This window comes from Corythoichthys intestinalis, chromosome 1 (assembly GCF_030265065.1).
Source record: "Corythoichthys intestinalis isolate RoL2023-P3 chromosome 1, ASM3026506v1, whole genome shotgun sequence".
In the NCBI taxonomy this organism is placed as follows: Eukaryota; Metazoa; Chordata; class Actinopteri; order Syngnathiformes; family Syngnathidae; genus Corythoichthys; species Corythoichthys intestinalis.
The window spans coordinates 15559631-15576666 of record NC_080395.1 but is presented as its reverse complement, the minus strand read 5'-3'; the positions used below and the strand labels follow the sequence as shown (position 1 = coordinate 15576666).

General features: G+C 38.6%; 2 protein-coding genes across 4 annotated transcripts in view; one reads left to right on the top strand and one right to left on the bottom strand.

The window, feature by feature from the left end:
• The window catches only part of ulk3 (unc-51 like kinase 3), a 43566-nt gene extending 29318 nt beyond the window's left edge, over window positions 1-14248 (bottom strand). The window contains exons 1-10 of one of the 3 annotated variants that reach the window (XM_057851283.1): window positions 13749-14247; window positions 11741-11846; window positions 11529-11669; window positions 11302-11422; window positions 11129-11224; window positions 4283-4426; window positions 1389-1471; window positions 996-1151; window positions 827-932; window positions 688-728 (exon numbers count right to left, since the gene is read on the bottom strand). In XM_057851283.1, coding sequence (XP_057707266.1) covers window positions 688-728; window positions 827-932; window positions 996-1151; window positions 1389-1471; window positions 4283-4426; window positions 11129-11224; window positions 11302-11422; window positions 11529-11669; window positions 11741-11845 — 993 coding nt within the window. In that variant the 5' untranslated portion in view covers window position 11846; window positions 13749-14247. Of the gene's footprint in view, window positions 1-687; window positions 729-826; window positions 933-995; window positions 1152-1388; window positions 1472-4282; window positions 4427-11128; window positions 11225-11301; window positions 11423-11528; window positions 11670-11740; window positions 11865-13748 lie in introns of all 3 variants that reach the window. The other 2 variants (XM_057851282.1, XM_057851284.1) reach the window with 2 other exon arrangements.
• Window positions 14249-15830: 1582 nt separating this feature from the next.
• tars3 (threonyl-tRNA synthetase 3) overlaps window positions 15831-17036 on the top strand; it is a 75217-nt gene continuing 74011 nt past the window's right edge. Inside the window, exon 1 of the mRNA XM_057834327.1 lies at window positions 15831-16173. Coding sequence (XP_057690310.1) covers window positions 15856-16173 — 318 coding nt within the window. The 5' untranslated portion in view covers window positions 15831-15855. The remainder of the gene's footprint in view (window positions 16174-17036) is intronic.

Sequence of the window (17036 nt, the reverse complement as noted above, 5' to 3'; positions counted from 1 at the left end):
CCCACTGTAATTTACCCAATTAACCTGGTTGATTTTTTAGGATTAAAATGCAAAATGTAAATAGTAGTTACAATGAAAATTGCATTTTTTTTCAATTGGTTAATGAAATAAAATTATGAGAAAAAAAAGAAAAACGAGAATGAATTCTTGTTTTAGCATTTGAATAAACATGACGTAAATCAATAGTTTAAAGGGACTATATGGGATTTTTAGAGTTAATTTAAAGGTGCTTTGAAATGGAGAGCATGTCAAAATCATTATCAGAACTATGATATGACACTGTCATGACATGAGCTTTAATAAATGCTTATAACAGATGTCATTTAGTGTCATCGGGCAAATTATCTCACTTTTGAAAGGATGTAAAAGATCCAAGCTGGACATAAATGGAGTTAGTGACATAATTTGCCTGATGACACTTCTATCATTAGCATTCGGTAATGCCCATGATAGTGTCATGTCACAATTACGACGGTCTTATGACAGTATTATTAACCCAAATAAATAAACAAGTAAGCCGCACTGGACTATAAGCCACAGGATTCAAAATGATATAAGTAAGTAAGTAAGAAAAGTAGTGGTTTATAGTCCGAAAATTGGGTAAGTGCAACTTTTTTGCCATTTCTTTGGCTTAAAATAGAAATCTGATTCACACAATATTAATATGGCACTTGTTTTCAAACTCACCTTTTGCCTAAGGATATCTTTTCGCTGTCTGTCAGTCTCATCTGAAGAAGAGAAAAGACATGGTGATATTTGTATTTATTTATTTACAAAACAATACGGTTTCATAAAGTGCTTAGTGGAAAAAAGTATGTGCTCTTACAATAAATAGCAGGGACAAAATGCTCCAGGGCGCTACAGTAAAAAGAGAGTGCAGCGGACCTCTCGCCATCCTGGTCCTTCTGGACCGCCTGCAGGACCAGTTCTTTCTGAAAAGAAGCAGAAATTGACATCACCGTAAACACGCTATGAACAATCCCTTCGTCTCTTACTGCCTTCCCCAAGCTCTCGGCACTCGGCATGTGCTCCATATCCACAAAGGGATGCGTGAAGAACTCGGCGAAGGTGATCCGCGCATCCGGGTTTCTCTCAAGGAGACGCAATAGGAGGTCACGGCACTGCTTGGAGACCTTGGCCCCTGGAGGGAGCTGATGTACAGCAACACAATCGGAACAATATATTCGAAAGGTCAGAAGAATGTTACCAAAGACCACTAATTAAAAACAGAAAATTGAAAGATGATTTTTCTGTGGCAACCCCAAGAAAAAGAAAATGATGGTGAAGCTGAGTGGAACAAGCTAAAAAGTACCATTCAGCTAACAAAGTGGGCCAAGTGATTCAAATGTACAGAAATAATTATGTCATCTGAAACTTGGGGCACTTACATCAATAGGCTGGTTGCTCCGAATCTTCTCTTCCAATTCTGAAAACGACCTTGATGCAAAAGGGGCCCGTCCAAACAGTGCCTCTATATTCAGACGAACAGCACAAGTGGATCATCCACCTTTTTAATGTATTTACCTTGTATTTCTTTTCTAACCTTAAATGTATTGACTACATACAACATTATATAATGTAAAGTGCCCTCCATAATTATTGGATTTATAATAATTATGTGTTTTTTAGCTTCTAATATTTTTTTTTTCTAAATAATATGGGACCTTAATGGGAAAAAAGAGAAAAATCCAACCTTCAATACAAGTGCATTTATTCAGTGGGGAAAAAAATCCCACATAAAGAAATAATTATTTGACATCAAATAATGTTTGTCACAATAATGTTTGTCACAATTATTAGCACCCCTGGTGTTAATACTTTGTACAACCCCCTTTTGCCAACAAAACAGCACCTAATCTTCTCCTATAATGTTTCACAAGATGGGAAAAGACAGAAAGAGGGATCTTCAGTCATTCCTCTTTGCAGAATCTCTCTAAATCATCCAGAGACCTGGGTCCTCTCCTCTGTACTCTCCTCTTCAGCTCACGCCACAGGTTTTCAATGGGGTTGAGGTCTGGGGACTGAGATGGCCATGGGAGGACCTTGATTTTGTGTCTGGTGAACCATTTCTGTGTAGATTTGGCCATATGTTCAGGGTCATTGTCTTGCTGAAAGACCCAGTGACGACCCATCTTCAGCTTTCGGACAGAGGGCAACAGATTTTGATTTAAAATGTCCTGGTATTTCAAAGCATTCATGATCAGTGTTGTTAATAACGGCGTTACAATATAACGGCGTTACTAACGGCGTTATTTTTTTCAGTAATGAGTAATCTAATTAATTACTTTTCTCATCTTGGCAACGCCGTTACCGTTACTGAGGCGGGAAAGGCGTGCGTTACTATGCGTTACTAAGTTGGTTGAATAAAAAAAAGTCTGAGAGAAACGGACTCACGGGGACGAGAGCAGAGCAGGAGTGGGGAAGACGCCGTTGCAACCGCGATGCTAGGTGGCTCCAATAATACCTGAATGCAGCCATAGCCGACAAACTACACCCACATGACACGGTAGATATCATATTATAGAACTAGATGCAAATGACAGACACTGCTGCATTGCCAACATGTTTTAAGGACTACATGCGTTTGTAAACATTCGCCATCTTAAAGCAGTAGACCTCTCAGGAAGGCCCTGATGTAGAGATCCTTCCTAGCGAACCTAAGTAATTTTTTTTTTAATCTAAAATGCTCCTAAATCGGCAAAATCTTAACTTAAATCTATCTTTAAATGATGAAACAGTTTTAAAACTTACACATGTTTAAAGTAGACAGAAGGGAACTAATGCAATAACGGGAGAAATTTTAACAACTTTAACGATTGATTCACAACTTTAAATCACTTCCACACATAGCAAAGGTTACTAGCTAGTTATCGCAATACCCTTTTGTCTAGTTAAGTTGAGGGTAAAGAATTGGGCTAGGGCCAATTGTCCCCCAAACCCTTTAAGCTTCACATTGTGTGACCTGTTTTTTTTTTTTTTTTTTTTTTTTGAGAAAAAGAAATATATATCACTAGTTACTTTGCCAAGTAACTAATTACTCTTACATTCAGGTAACTGAGTAACTAACGCAATTACTTTTTGGGAGAAGTAATTTGTAACTGTAATTAATTACTTTTTTAAAGTAAAATTAACAACACTGCATGGCACTAAATGCGTTAGTAGACAGCCGCCGTCTTAAAGCAGTAGACTTTTTAGGACGGCTCTGTTGTAGAGAACCTTCCTAGCGAACCTAAGTAACTTTTTATCTAAAATACTTCTAAATCGGCAAAATCTTGACTTGAATCTATCTTTAAATGATGAAACAGTTTTAAAACTTTCATATGTCGAAAGTAGAGAGAAGGGAACAAATGCAATAATGGGAGCAATTTTAACAACTTTTAACAGTTGATTCAGGGTAAAGGGTAAATTAGGGTAAAGAATTGGGCTCGGGCCAATTGTACCAAAAACCTTCACAAAAAACTTCACAGTGTGGCCAATTTTTTTTTTTTTTTTTTTTTTTTGAGGGGAAAAAAAAAAAGTAATTATCACCAATTACTTTGCCAAGTAACTAATTACTCTTACATTCAGGTAATTGAGTTACTAACGCAATTACTTTTTGGGAGAAGTAATTTGTAACTATAATTAATTACTTTTTTTCAGTAAGATTAACAACACTGTTCATGATGCCCTGCACCCTAACAAGGTTCCCAGGGCCTTTGGAAGCGAACCAGCCCCACAGCATCACTGACCCACCCCCATACTTCACAGTGGGTATGAGGTGCTGTCTACACACCAACAAGCTGTTTGTGAGGCATGCACGGAGAAAACCTTTCCTCACTCAACATAATAAACGCAAACGTCTAGAGTTCGGCAAGCGGTATTGGGGCTTCAACTGGGACCATGTGCTTTGGTCAGATGAGACCAAGATTGAGCTTTTTGGCAACAAACACTCTAAGTGGGTCTGGCGTGCCACGACAGATGCGCATGCTGAAAAGCACAATGACAATAAATTTCATTCATTCATTCATTCATTAACACTAGGGGTGCTAATAATTGTGACACACATTATGTAATGTCAAATAATTATTTCTTTATGTGGGATTTTTTCCCCACTGAATAAATGCACTTGTATTGAAGGGTGGATTTTTCTCTTTTTTTCCATTTAGGTCCCATATTATTTAGAAAAGAAAAAATTATTAGAAGCTAAAAAACACATAATTATTATAAATCCAATAATTATGGAGGGCACTGTAGCTCTTAAGTTTACAATGATCTCCTTTTCTTAAAAGAAGCCAACACTCACCATAAAGAATAACTCCCACTGACCAGAGATCCACTCTGGAGTCGTACTGGCGTCGACACACCATCTCGGGAGCCATGTACAGAGGAGAGCCTCTCAGCACGCTCTTTTCGTCCCACGGTGACATGTACTGGGCGAAGCCAAAGTCTGTGACATTGAATTAGAATCCGGCATTTGATATTATCAGAAGCAGAATTGAATTCGAACTACTAACTAGCTGTACTTGACCAGGAGCTGACATACCAGTAATCACAAAGAAGCCTGTGTGTTTTCTAACATATTTGGTCATATAGATATTTAATATCAAATTCTGAGAGATTCAAGTAATAGAACTAAACAATTAAAATTGAAAAAAAAAGATTTTTTTTTTTAAATAACTTTCTGTAAAATGTAATTTTAAATAAATGCAATTTCTGTTGAGGAATAAATTAGGACACCCCAACATTCAAATCCCACTTAATGCCTAAATAAACAGAGGAGTATCACATCAGGTGCACATGATTAGATCATCATTACCCAGTGTTTTGAAAGAGGCTTGACTTATTTAAACTTAAAATAGTCTACAAGTGGAGGACATTAAAAAAAACTGCCAACATGCCCAGGTCTGGCCGTCCAAGCAAGTTCAGCCCGAGAGCAGACTGCAAGATGCTAAAAGATGTCTCTAAAAACCCTAAAATGTCATCACAGAACCTACAGCAGGCTCTTGCTACTGTTGATGTGAAATTGCATGCTTCTACAGTCAGAAAGAGACTTCACAAGTTTAACATTCACGGGAGGTGTGCAAGGAGGAAACCTTTGCTCTCCAAGAAGAAGATGAAGGCCAGACTGAAGTTTGCCGAGTGAATGTAGACAAAGACCTCGACTTCAGGAATAATGTTCTTTGGACAGATGCATCTAAAATTGAATTATTTGGACACCAGAACAGAGGAAATGTTCGGTGTAAACCCATTACAGCATTTCAGGAAAAGAACCTCATACTGTGAAGCATGGAGGTGGAAGTGTCATGGTTTGGGGATGCTTTGCTACAGTAGGACCTGGCCAGTTCACCATCAAAGAATCCACCATGAATTCTATCGCGTATCAGCGGGTGTTTGAGGAACATGTGAGATCATCTGTGAAAAAACTAATGCTGAAGCGAAACTGGACCCTGCAACATGACAATTACTCATAACATACCAGTAAATCCACCAAGGACTGGCTGAAAAGGAAGTAATGGAGATTCCTGGAATGGCCGAGTCAAAGCCCAGATTTTAATCCCATTGAGATGCTGTAGGGTGACTACAAACGGGCTGTACATGCAAGAAATCCTTCAAACTTCTCCCAGCTGAAAGTATTCTGCGTTGAGGAGTGGGGCAAACTTTCTTCAGACCGATGTCAAAGACTGGTAGATGGCAACAAAAAGCGTCTCACTGAAGTTATTTCAGCCAAAAGGGGTAATACTAGCTATTAGGTGGAAGGGTATCCTAACTTTTCCTCTGTTAGAATATGCATTTTTGTTGATATATTTGATTTAATGGGTAAACCAACGTTAATTTTTGTTGTTTACCCACAATTAAATCATTTTTTATGTGAACCTTTATTAATAAAGAACTGAAAATTTCATGGGTTATCCAAATTTTTTCACATGACTGTATTTTTACTGAAAACATTGAATAAATGCAAGGAACATCCCTTAGTAGATTAAATAATATTAATAGTCGTAGACACAAGCCGGTGTCTAATCACCCTTGGTTGGGTCACCTGGAGGAGAGTATATGATGTTGAAAGATCAGAAACACCCGATGATTCCAGGAACATCACTAAAGATGTATCCAGAGGCATCAGTAGACTTATTTACATGGGTTTGGACGATGTGCGAACGCTAGCTAATGCATGCTAACCGTTTGCATAGGTGTTACTGCTGTATTAGCAACTGCGGTAATTATAATTGTGGATTTACGTTGGCTTTGAATATGTCTGTCATTAAGAACGACACTGATTTATTAAAAAATTTTTTCACACTGCAAAGCGTCGGTGTTAAGAAGAGCTCAGTAAAGGCAGCAAAACGCACAGACTTCTGGCATCATCCTTTGGGAATTTAGCTCGCAGTCTAGCTCAGACTGAGCACTGACATCTTAACGAGGACAGTACAGGTGCATTTACTGCACGACTTAAAAATTTTTCTGCGCGCGGAAATTACGTACCGTTCCAGGACATAGTATCTTTCGTGTTTTGAATATTTCGAAAAATACCGTAATTTCCCGAATATAATGCGCACCCGTGTATAACATGTACCCCATTAAAATCTAGGGAAAATGATTGTACACGTGTATAAAGCGCACCCTAATTTTAGCAACAATAAATATGAGTCTCGTGTCTCGAACTTTTATAAAGTACGCGGTTGCAGCATTTTTTAATCCTTTTGTCATTTTTTTTTTTAAAACAGTACAATATTAATTTTCTGTGGTAAAATTGCTCACAGTATACAATAACAATTTTCACAAAGTAAGGAGTGGTAGCGAGTTTTAACAGAATTCACCAGCGGAACTAATGTTGGCAAGTTGTGTAGTTCCGGGGGGAAGAGCAGGGGTGAAAGTGGGCCAGAACGGTCAGGAACGCAGTTGCGGTATAAGATTCAGGGCCGGAATGCTGTTCCGGTTCACGGTGCTTTGATTCCGAAAATATGACGGCAACTGTCAAAACGCTATGTAAAAAAAAAAAAAAAAAAAAAAAGCTAAGCTGCTACACATGTATTTCATCTCCAAGAAGAAAACAATCTACCAACATCAGATTTACAAGTGTTAACAACAAGCGTAATAAAGTGCTTGTGTAGCGTAATCCGTTTCCACCAATATTTATCATTTATTTTATTCCAAGGACGGCATAGAGGTTTCCCCAGCTGCTGCAGTTATCCGAATTTGACGATGATGCGTCACATCAATGTGCGAATGTACGCAGCAAAGCAAAACACCTGGACTCATTTATCTGTTCAATTGGCTGACATACTGACATGTGATCAGCAACCTCTGATTGGTTCAAATGTGCATGTTTTGTGGAACAGCAAAAAAAAAAACAAGTTGTTGAATTGATGCGACAAAAAAAGGCAATGCAACATAAAAAGGATCAAATCTTTAAGAGCGCGAAAGAGTTGATGAGGCTTATTTATCATATTTAGTTAATTTAGGTTCAGAACAACTTAGCTGTCAATGTGCACATTGGACTTATATTTGTTTATATATGTTAGGCTACTTATTCATTTTCTTATGATTTAAAAAAGTCAATGTTTGCGTGATCTTCAAGATATATTCCATTTCACTCTGCATAATATAACTCATTTGTACTTATTTTTCTGAATATACAGTGCCTTGCAAAAGTATTCGCCCCCCTTGAATCTTGCAACCTTTCGCCACATTTCAGGCTTCAAACATAAAGATATGAAATTTAATTTTTTTGTCAAGAATCAACAACAAGTGGGACACAATCGTGAAGTGGAACAACATTTATTGGATAATTTAAACTTTTTTAACAAATAAAAAACTGAAAAGTGGGGCGTGCAATATTATTCGGCCCCTTTACTTTCAGTGCAGCAAACTCACTCCAGAAGTTCAGTGAGGATCTCTGAATGATCCAATGTTGTCCTAAATGACCGATGATGATAAATAGTATCCACCTGTGTGTAATCAAGTCTCCGTATAAATGCACCTGCTCTGTGACAGTCTCAGGGTTCTGTTTAAAGTGCAGAGAGCATTATGAAAACCAAGGAACACACCAGGCAGGTCCGAGATACTGTTGTGGAGACGTTTAAAGCCGGATTTGGATACAAAAAGATTTCCCAAGCTTTAAACATCTCAAGGAGCACTGTGCAAGCCATCATACTGAAATGGAAGGAGCATCAGACCACTGCAAATCTACCAAGACCCGGCCGTCCTTCCAAACTTTCTTCTCAAACAAGGAGAAAACTGATCAGAGATGCAGCCAAGAGGCCCATGATCACTCTGGATGAACTGCAGAGATCTACAGCTGAGGAGGGAGAGTCTGTCCATAGGACAACAATCAGTCGTACACTGCACAAATCTGGCCTTTATGGAAGAGTGGCAAGAAGAAAGCCATTTCTCAAAGATATCCATAAAAAGTCTCGTTTAAAGTTTGCCACAAGCCACCTGGGAGACACACCAAACATGTGGAAGAAGGTGCTCTGGTCAGATGAAACCAAAATTGAACTTTTTGGCCACAATGCAAAACGATATGTTTGGCGTAAAAGCAACACAGCTCATCACCCTGAACACACCATCCCCACTGTCAAACATGGTGGTGGCAGCATCATGGTTTGGGCCTGCTTTTCTTCAGCAGGGACAGGGAAGATGGGTAAAATTGACGGGAAAATGGATGCAGCCAAATACAGGAACATTCTGGAAGAAAACCTGTTGGTATCTGCACAAGACCTGAGACTGGGACGGAGATTTATCTTCCAACAGGACAATGATCCAAAACATAAAGCCAAATCTACAATAGAATGGTTCAAAAATAAACGTATCCAGGTGTTAGAATGGCCAAGTCAAAGTCCAGACCTGAATCCAATCGAGAATCTGTGGAAAGAGCTGAAGACTGCTGTTCACAAACACTCTCCATCCAACCTCACTGAGCTCGAGCTGTTTTGCAAGGAAGAATGGGCAAGAATGTCAGTCTCTCGATGTGCAAAACTGACAGAAACATACCCCAAGCGACTTGCAGCTGTAATTGGAGCAAAAGGTGGCGCTACAATGTATTAACGCAAGGGGGCCGAATAATATTGCACGCCCCACTTTTCAGTTTTTTATTTGTTAAAAAAGTTTAAATTATCCAATAAATTTTGTTCCACTTCACGATTGTGTCCCACTTGTTGTTGATTCTTGACAAAAAAATTAAAATTTTATATCTTTATGTTTGAAGCCTGAAATGTGGCGAAAGGTTGCAAGGTTCAAGGGGGCCGAATACTTTTGCAAGGCACTGTATATTACTTATACAGTGGTACCTCTACATACGATCACTTCGACACACGATCTTTTCGACATCCGACGTAAAATTTGAGCCGCCATTTGTTTCTACATCCGACGAGTTGCTCGAAATACGACGACATGACAGCACTGCAAACGAACGCACGGTGGATTTTCTTGTGTGAGAAATCAACACAGTTTTCAAAAAAAGTTGATACAGTTGGAGAAACAAGGAAAAAAGTGATGCTTACCTTTGAAATGAAGATGCAAGTTATAGAAAAATATGAGCTTGGTGTGCGCGTCCCTGAACTGGCTCAACAATACAGCTCCATGGTCCTCTTCCGACCACCGTTCGCCACTATTTATAAGTTAAGGTGACAATTATTATTGTGGTAACATTGCCAAGGAAATCGCCAGCTTCGTCACGTTTTTATCATTTATTTAAGAACTTATCCAACACAAAACGCCCATTGTCTTAAGCAGTTGACTGCTCTCAAGAAAACGAAAGTATTATCTCTACCACACCGACCTATCTCACTGAGACGTCAGCTTCGCGGTGCGTTCAGGGACAGTAAAAAGTGTCCGCCATATTAGAATCCGATTCGTTACATTATTTACAGGAATAATTATTAATTATTCTTATTATTATTATATTATTCTGATTTATTTATAACTTATTTGTTTTCCTATGTTTAATTGCCATTTGTAACAGTGCCAGCAGTATTTATTAGGAATTTAGTGTATGTTTTTAGGCTTTGGAACGAATTAATGGAATTATAATGTATTCCTATGGGAAAATCCTGCTCGACATACGACCATTTCGACTTACAAACAAGGTCCTGGAACGAATTAAATTCGTATGTAAAGGTACCACTGTATCTTTGTTATAATAATAAAAAAAAAAAAAAGTAAATGTTTACATTAACTTCAATTTTAATATACGTCTTATGTTCTTAAGAGATGATATTTGGAATTTAGTATGTGATAAAATGAGGGGGAAAAAATTATGAGATGGAGATTGGGGTTATTGCTGTTTTTGTTAACTTTTATTTTGCAAATCATTGAAAAAAATACAATTTTGAATGAAAATCATTTTTTATATGTGTTATATAAATAACTGTGCTAAACAGTTTTATTTGCATTTCAGTAGTTAATGAGGTTTGACACCCCCCCCCCCCCAAAAAAAAAGTACAAAATAAACAAATAAATAAATAAATAAATAAAATTTCTGGCTCCGTGGCGACCTTCACGTCGGGGAGTTCCGGCAAGAAATTCTACCCACTTTCACCCCTGGGGAAGAGTTTAGTTAAAGGAACAGCCGGAAGTAAACAAATGTCCTGTGATTTGCGTGCAAGACGTACGTTGTTACTTTGTGAGTTTCAATGTAAATAAAACAACGCGGCTTGGCTCAGTGGTTCGACACTCTTCCTCAGACTCCTGTCCTAGCTCGCCCACGGTCAACATTTATACAAAACGGATCGCCGTATACGTTCTCTTCAAGACAACATCACCGTGTGCCGGAATGTTGAAACGCAAAGGTTAGAAAAATGTACCGGTAAATAATAAACGAATAGTACAAAAAAACATTTTAATGTTATTAGATGTGAAAAATATCATGAAAACAATTATTTACCACATGAAACTTGATTATTATATCGCTGTCGTTCAGATTAGGTAATATTGTGCTGGTCCATGCTTACAATGGAACATGAATCATGATGAATTTTTTTCTGTCTCCGTCCCTATACCCGTGAATAACGCGCACCCATGATTTTACAAGTAAATTTTGGGGAAAAAAGGGTGCGCGTTATATTCGGGAAATTACAGTATTCCGTTAACAATAGCGTTCGTATGTCGAGGTACCACTGTACTTGTTTCAATAACACACTCTTGTTACCTGCTAGCTTCAGGACCGAGCCACACAGCAAGATGTTCTGCGGTTTCAGATCCAGGTGGGAAATGTTTCGATCATGTAGGAACTGGAGAGCACAGGCTGCGGGGACAAGCAAGATAGATGGGCTGCTGATATGGGCGTTTGAAATTACACAAAAAGACGGCGAACCGAGTCACCTATCTGCTGCAGAAAACGCCGCGCGATTCCCTCCGGCAAAATCCGACGACTGCGGATGAAACGGGACAGATCTCCGCCGGAACACCATTCCAGGATCAAGTAGATGTTCTCAGAATCCCACTGAAGGTAGAATAGTCTTTACACAATGGAATTACAGCACGCTCACATTTGAGATACACAATGGGTGAATAAAACAAGTGGCTAGTTCGTATTCATGTGAGCTTACCACAAAGTCTTTCAGCTGAACAATATGAGGATGTCGCACGGTTTTGAGGATCTCTATCTCGGTGAGCAAGTTCTCTGTAGAGGCCTTGTTCAGTGTCTTCTTGGCAACCACCTTCACAGCTACTGCCTCTCGACTATCCCCCTGCAAAGTTCGCAATCAATGAGGAAGACGTTTTGCATCACAGAAGGGGGAAGACGGCGGGAATGTCTTACTTTTCGATAGGCCTTGTAAACTGTCGCGTACGTACCGCTACCCAGCCGCTCCGTCAGGATGAAGTCGTCCAGTTTCGGAGGGGCGAAGCTGGAGGACGACGCCATGCTGAGCAAATGTTATTGGCTGTAATGTAACAATATTGAGCTTGCTTATGTGGGCTTTTGCTTTCAAACAAAACGTCAGATTGTTTTTCCAAAAAATCCCATTTAAACATTGTTTTCCTTTTAGGGATTTTTTTAACTTTTCCTTTTTTGACCATACTGTTTTTTTTTTTTTTTTTTTTTTTTTTTTTAAGTGTTTGCATTTAGTTTTATAGATTTGGACGGATACACTGCCCTCTGGCGGCAACAACGAATATGACATTACTCATTTATCATGGCTGAATCCAGCTGCTCCCTGTTAAGACCAACATAAGCTAATGTTTTGTTTTTATGCATTTGTAATTTAGTTTATTTGTATTTTTAGCTGTTTTTACAGCAACATGTGTTTGAACAATTATTTAAGGGTATTGTAAAAAACATAAATTATTTTTATTTATTTATTTATTTATTTATTTATTTTAAACCTGTCCTGCACAGCTGTTTGACACAGAGAATGGAAGTCTAAGTGTCCGGTTGGTCTGAACAATTTTAATGTTTCACATTGAGAGTATGGCATACTCCCATTGTGATCATTCAACATACCTCGTTTATTATGACAAAGCAACTAACAGGAAGGGGTTATAGGGGAACAGAAGAAAAGAAAACAAACACATCAGAAGAAAGAAAAGAAACACAAACAACAACAAGAAATACATTGATACAACGCCTACACTAACCACGAACATGTCAGTGCCACCATCAGCTAGATGTATTTCCGGTTGACACCATGTGGGGGGCCTGTTGACCAGGGAAAGAAGGGGAGGGGGGTGGGGGAGTCTATAGAATAAGTGATTGGGAGGGGTGGAGTGTACACAAATCAGCTCTGTGATCTAGAAACCAGTAATCGTGTGACTCACTTGTGAGTATAAGCCCGTCGGCAACCGACCCTACGCCGCCCCATCGCCAATCCCGGAACCGGGGCCCCCCACCCGAGTGCGCCCAATCACATTCAGCCGCCCGCGAGCCCCACCAAACACGCGACAGCCACGCAGACGAGCGGAGACGCCGCGCGAACTATTTTTTATGTGTTAGTTTTACCCTGGAGACCCCCGTTTACAGACACCGTGCAACCGCTTTTGTTTAAACTCAGCCATAAAAACTAAGTAATTATATTTATTATTCAAAATGTCTATCATTTTTAGCTTCATCATCAATTGATGTCTAATATTTAGTTGAAAAAGAAAACGACTTTAAAAAATTATTCACTCGCATATTGTAACCTTTTAAAGAAAATACTTCACAATGAAAAAAATAGTGTCTGTAAATAGGTCACAGCTATCTACCCCGTAATTATCACTTAATTGTATTTAATTTTGTCCCTGTTGCATTTTCCCTTATCCATTATCCCTTTCACTTATAATTTTAATCATCATAAAATCTAACTCAACAGATTTTCCCCAGTAAACATTGGCACCATTGTCATTGCTTAATATTCATGGTGTTAAATCAGGCAACGTTTCTTCAGAAAACAAACACTCGAAAATTAACAATATAATAGAGTAGCAAAATTAACAGCTGCAGATCATTTGCATCATTCAAACTGCTATTCATTATTCCTGACTCTAATAATGACAATGAATGAACCTTCCAAACAGGAAGGACTTCATGACGTGAATGGATTACTCAGTTCTTCTCCTGGGCTGACTCAACTATTAAATACGGATAAATTTCGGCTTAACAGGGGAGCAAGACGAGCAATAAAACAACCATTAGGACGTCTGATTAACTTCATTTAGCATCGTGCAGTTTGAAACTTCTAGCTAGCGACACGTCAACCACCGTAGCATAATGATGGAGTATCTGGACAGTAAGCAGTCAAAAGTCCGTCAGTCGACTAGTTACTATTTTATTCAAACTACATTTTTACCTTTACTGTAGTTAATCCATGACAGGCGGGGTGGCATTGGGGAATGTTTACTTCGCTGTCAGTCGGGATGCACTTTGACTTCACTGATCACGTGACTTGGAACCTGAAGTACAACATGACATCGCCTTCTATCGTTCGAAAGCAGTACTGCACTGCTGGATAGCAGTTGCTATATTTTATATAGATGTCACATATACTGTATATCACGTTAATATATTTATAAAAGGCTAGATGATTTGCGCTGTGAGCCAAAGGGAACGGGCTTCGTGACTTGTTGGCCATTTTGGGTCAGAGCCAATTAATAAACATAACATTATTGTCAAAGGAGAGGGTACTTTGAACTAGGTATAGATTGCTTAATTCACAATCTATTTTCAAATGGCTTCGAATTTTATACACTAAACAGATGCCGTAAATTTACTGCAAACTTAAAACTAATTGTATACCGTGATTTTCGGACTATAAGCCTGCTGCTTTTTCCCCTTCATTTTGAGTCCAGCGGCTTATAGTCCAGTGCCGCTTATTTGTTGATTTATTTGGGTTAATAAGTAACACTTTATTTGACAGCGGCGTCATAAGACTGTCATAAGACAGTCATAACTATGACATGACACTATCATGGACATTACTGAACGCTTATGACAGATGTCATTAAGTGTCATCTGGCAAATTATGTCACTAACTCCATTCATGTCCAGCTTGGATCTTTTACATCCATTCAAAAGTGAGATAATTTGCCGGACAACACCAAATGACATCTGTTATAAGCATTCATTAATGCCCATGACGGGGTCATGTCATAATTATTATTGTCTAATGACAGTCTTATGGCGGCACTGGCAAAGAAAGTGTTCCCAAATACCATAACTGGCAATTAATGAAACAACTGGAACAGTAATTGAAGAAATAATTAGCACAAAACATGAATTTTGATTGTTATTTACATCTATAGCACCGCAATGCATGCTAGGAGGCATACTGGACAACAGCAGTGTTGACAGCAGGTGGCAGCAGAGGTTCTGTCTCCCCCAAGGGCGCATTGACGGCCAAATGAAGCTTCTTGGATCAATGAAGCTTCGCAACGAATTGGTTCAAAGCTTCATGGTGGTTAATTTGCTCTTATGACAGTCTTATGATGCCGCTGTCAAATAAAGTGTTCTCTGTTAAAATGTTTTGGTGCAAATATTCCATAATACAGTGAGGACAGCTGCGGCTTATAGTCTAGTGCGGCTTATCGATGAAGAAAATGCCGTTTCCGTGACAAATTTGGTGGGTGGCGGCTTATAGTCAGGTGCGCCTTATAGTGCAAAAATTACGATTTTTAAAAATATATATTCAACCTGAAACATAGCCACCTTTATAAAATTTGTTGTAAACCAAACCTTTGTAATTTCATGATTAATTCTGCGAGTTAAGAGTATTTCAGTGGAGAAAATCGCTCGCTTCACGCGTTCTGCAGTAAAGTCCTCCGGAGATGTCTTCCGAAGCAAGGTGGTCGCTATTCACTCACGTCGCCGACTCCGCTTTTAGACATCTAGCCTCAGAATATCACATCTATGGTATTTTTAATTGAACCGTTTACGTAATTAAAAAATGGAAATAAAAAAACGCACAAACAACGCTAATCCTGACCCTAATGAAATGTGATTCATTTATTTTATAGTACTACACGAAATACGAATTTTTACAACAATTAGTTTTTTTAATTTAATGACAAACAACACACAACAAGCAATATGACATAACAAAAATAGATGCCGGGGGGGGGGGGGGGTCAGTCGCTATAAAATATACGCATTTTTAAAATCTATTATTTATTTATTTATTTTTAAAACAATATTTAACGTTTCACGAGCCTTTTGTGTTCAGTCTTTAATGATGAAAAAAAAAGTAGAAAGACCGTGTCTTAAAAAAATGTTTGAAAAAAGGTATCAGAGTGCTATATCTGCATTTGTGAATAAATAATTTAGCGCTAAAAATTTACAAATTAACTATAAAAACAGTTTCTATTTTAAACTGTTTTTTTAAAAACAAATCATTTATTAGCTTGTGGCTAACAAAAACGTCACCGGAAGTCCGCTTTCATACCTCCTATGGTCATTTAAAGATGGCGGACTGCCTGGCTGCACGCTTGGCTGCCCAGGAGGAGCAAATTCTGCTCCTCGCCGGCGAAATATCCGTCCTTCGTGACGGGATAAACCGAGATTTAGGCCCTGCAGGGGACGCGGGGGTGTCCTCGCAGCTGGAGGAGCTGAAGTCAGAGAATGAAAAGCTCAAGTACCGGCTACTGCACCTCCGCCGGGGTCTGCGGGCAGAGCTGGAGCTCGAGCAGGGCAAGAGTTCACAGGCAGGGGGCGAGTGTGCCAAAGCAACCGGGGGCATCGTCGTCAAGGGAGGACAGGCGAACAACAAAGCGACTAAAAAGGTGCCGAATCATACTTCGATTTGGAATTGTAGTGAGCCAAATTGCAACCGTTATTTAATCAGAGTCCATATTAAAGGAATAGTATTTTTTAGTATAGCTCGTGTAATAATAACTACAAGAAATTACACAACGAAATATTTTGAGATCTGCCTGTTTCACAAAATATTTTAGTGAGAAATCATTTCGAGATTTTGACAGTTAATGATGTCACAAATGGAATAATTTACCCAACATTGTTAGCTGGCTGAATATTTGTTATTTTCAAGCAGTGGCGCCTCCAGAATTTTTTCATAGGGGTGGCCAGATGGGGCCACTTAAAATCTTGGGGTGGCCAAAACTAAAAGCCATAATTTCAGGTTTTCATTATATTATTGCAGTAAAAAGGTCAGGGGAAAACTATCAGAAAGACTTAAGGACACAGCTACTGATATACTTTGGTGTATTGTGTAATATTTGATGTTACTAATGATTTAATGTGCATAGTCCATAACTGTCCAGTCAACATTTTGAGTTCCACAACAATTCTGTTTTATTGTGCTATGTATATATTAGGCATAAGGTGTACATTTAACCAGGGCTGTCAAACGATTACAATTTTTAATCGAGTTAATCACAGCTTAAAAATGAATTAATCGTAATTAATCACAATTCAAACCATCTCTAAAATATGCCATATTTTTCTGTAAATTATTGTTGGAATGGAAAGATAAGACGGATATATACATTCAACATACTATACATAAGTACTGTATTTGTTTATTATAACAATAAATCCACAAGATGGCATTAACATTATTAACATTATTTCTGTGAAAGGGATCCACGCATAGAAAGACTTGTAATTCTTAAAGGATAAATGTGAG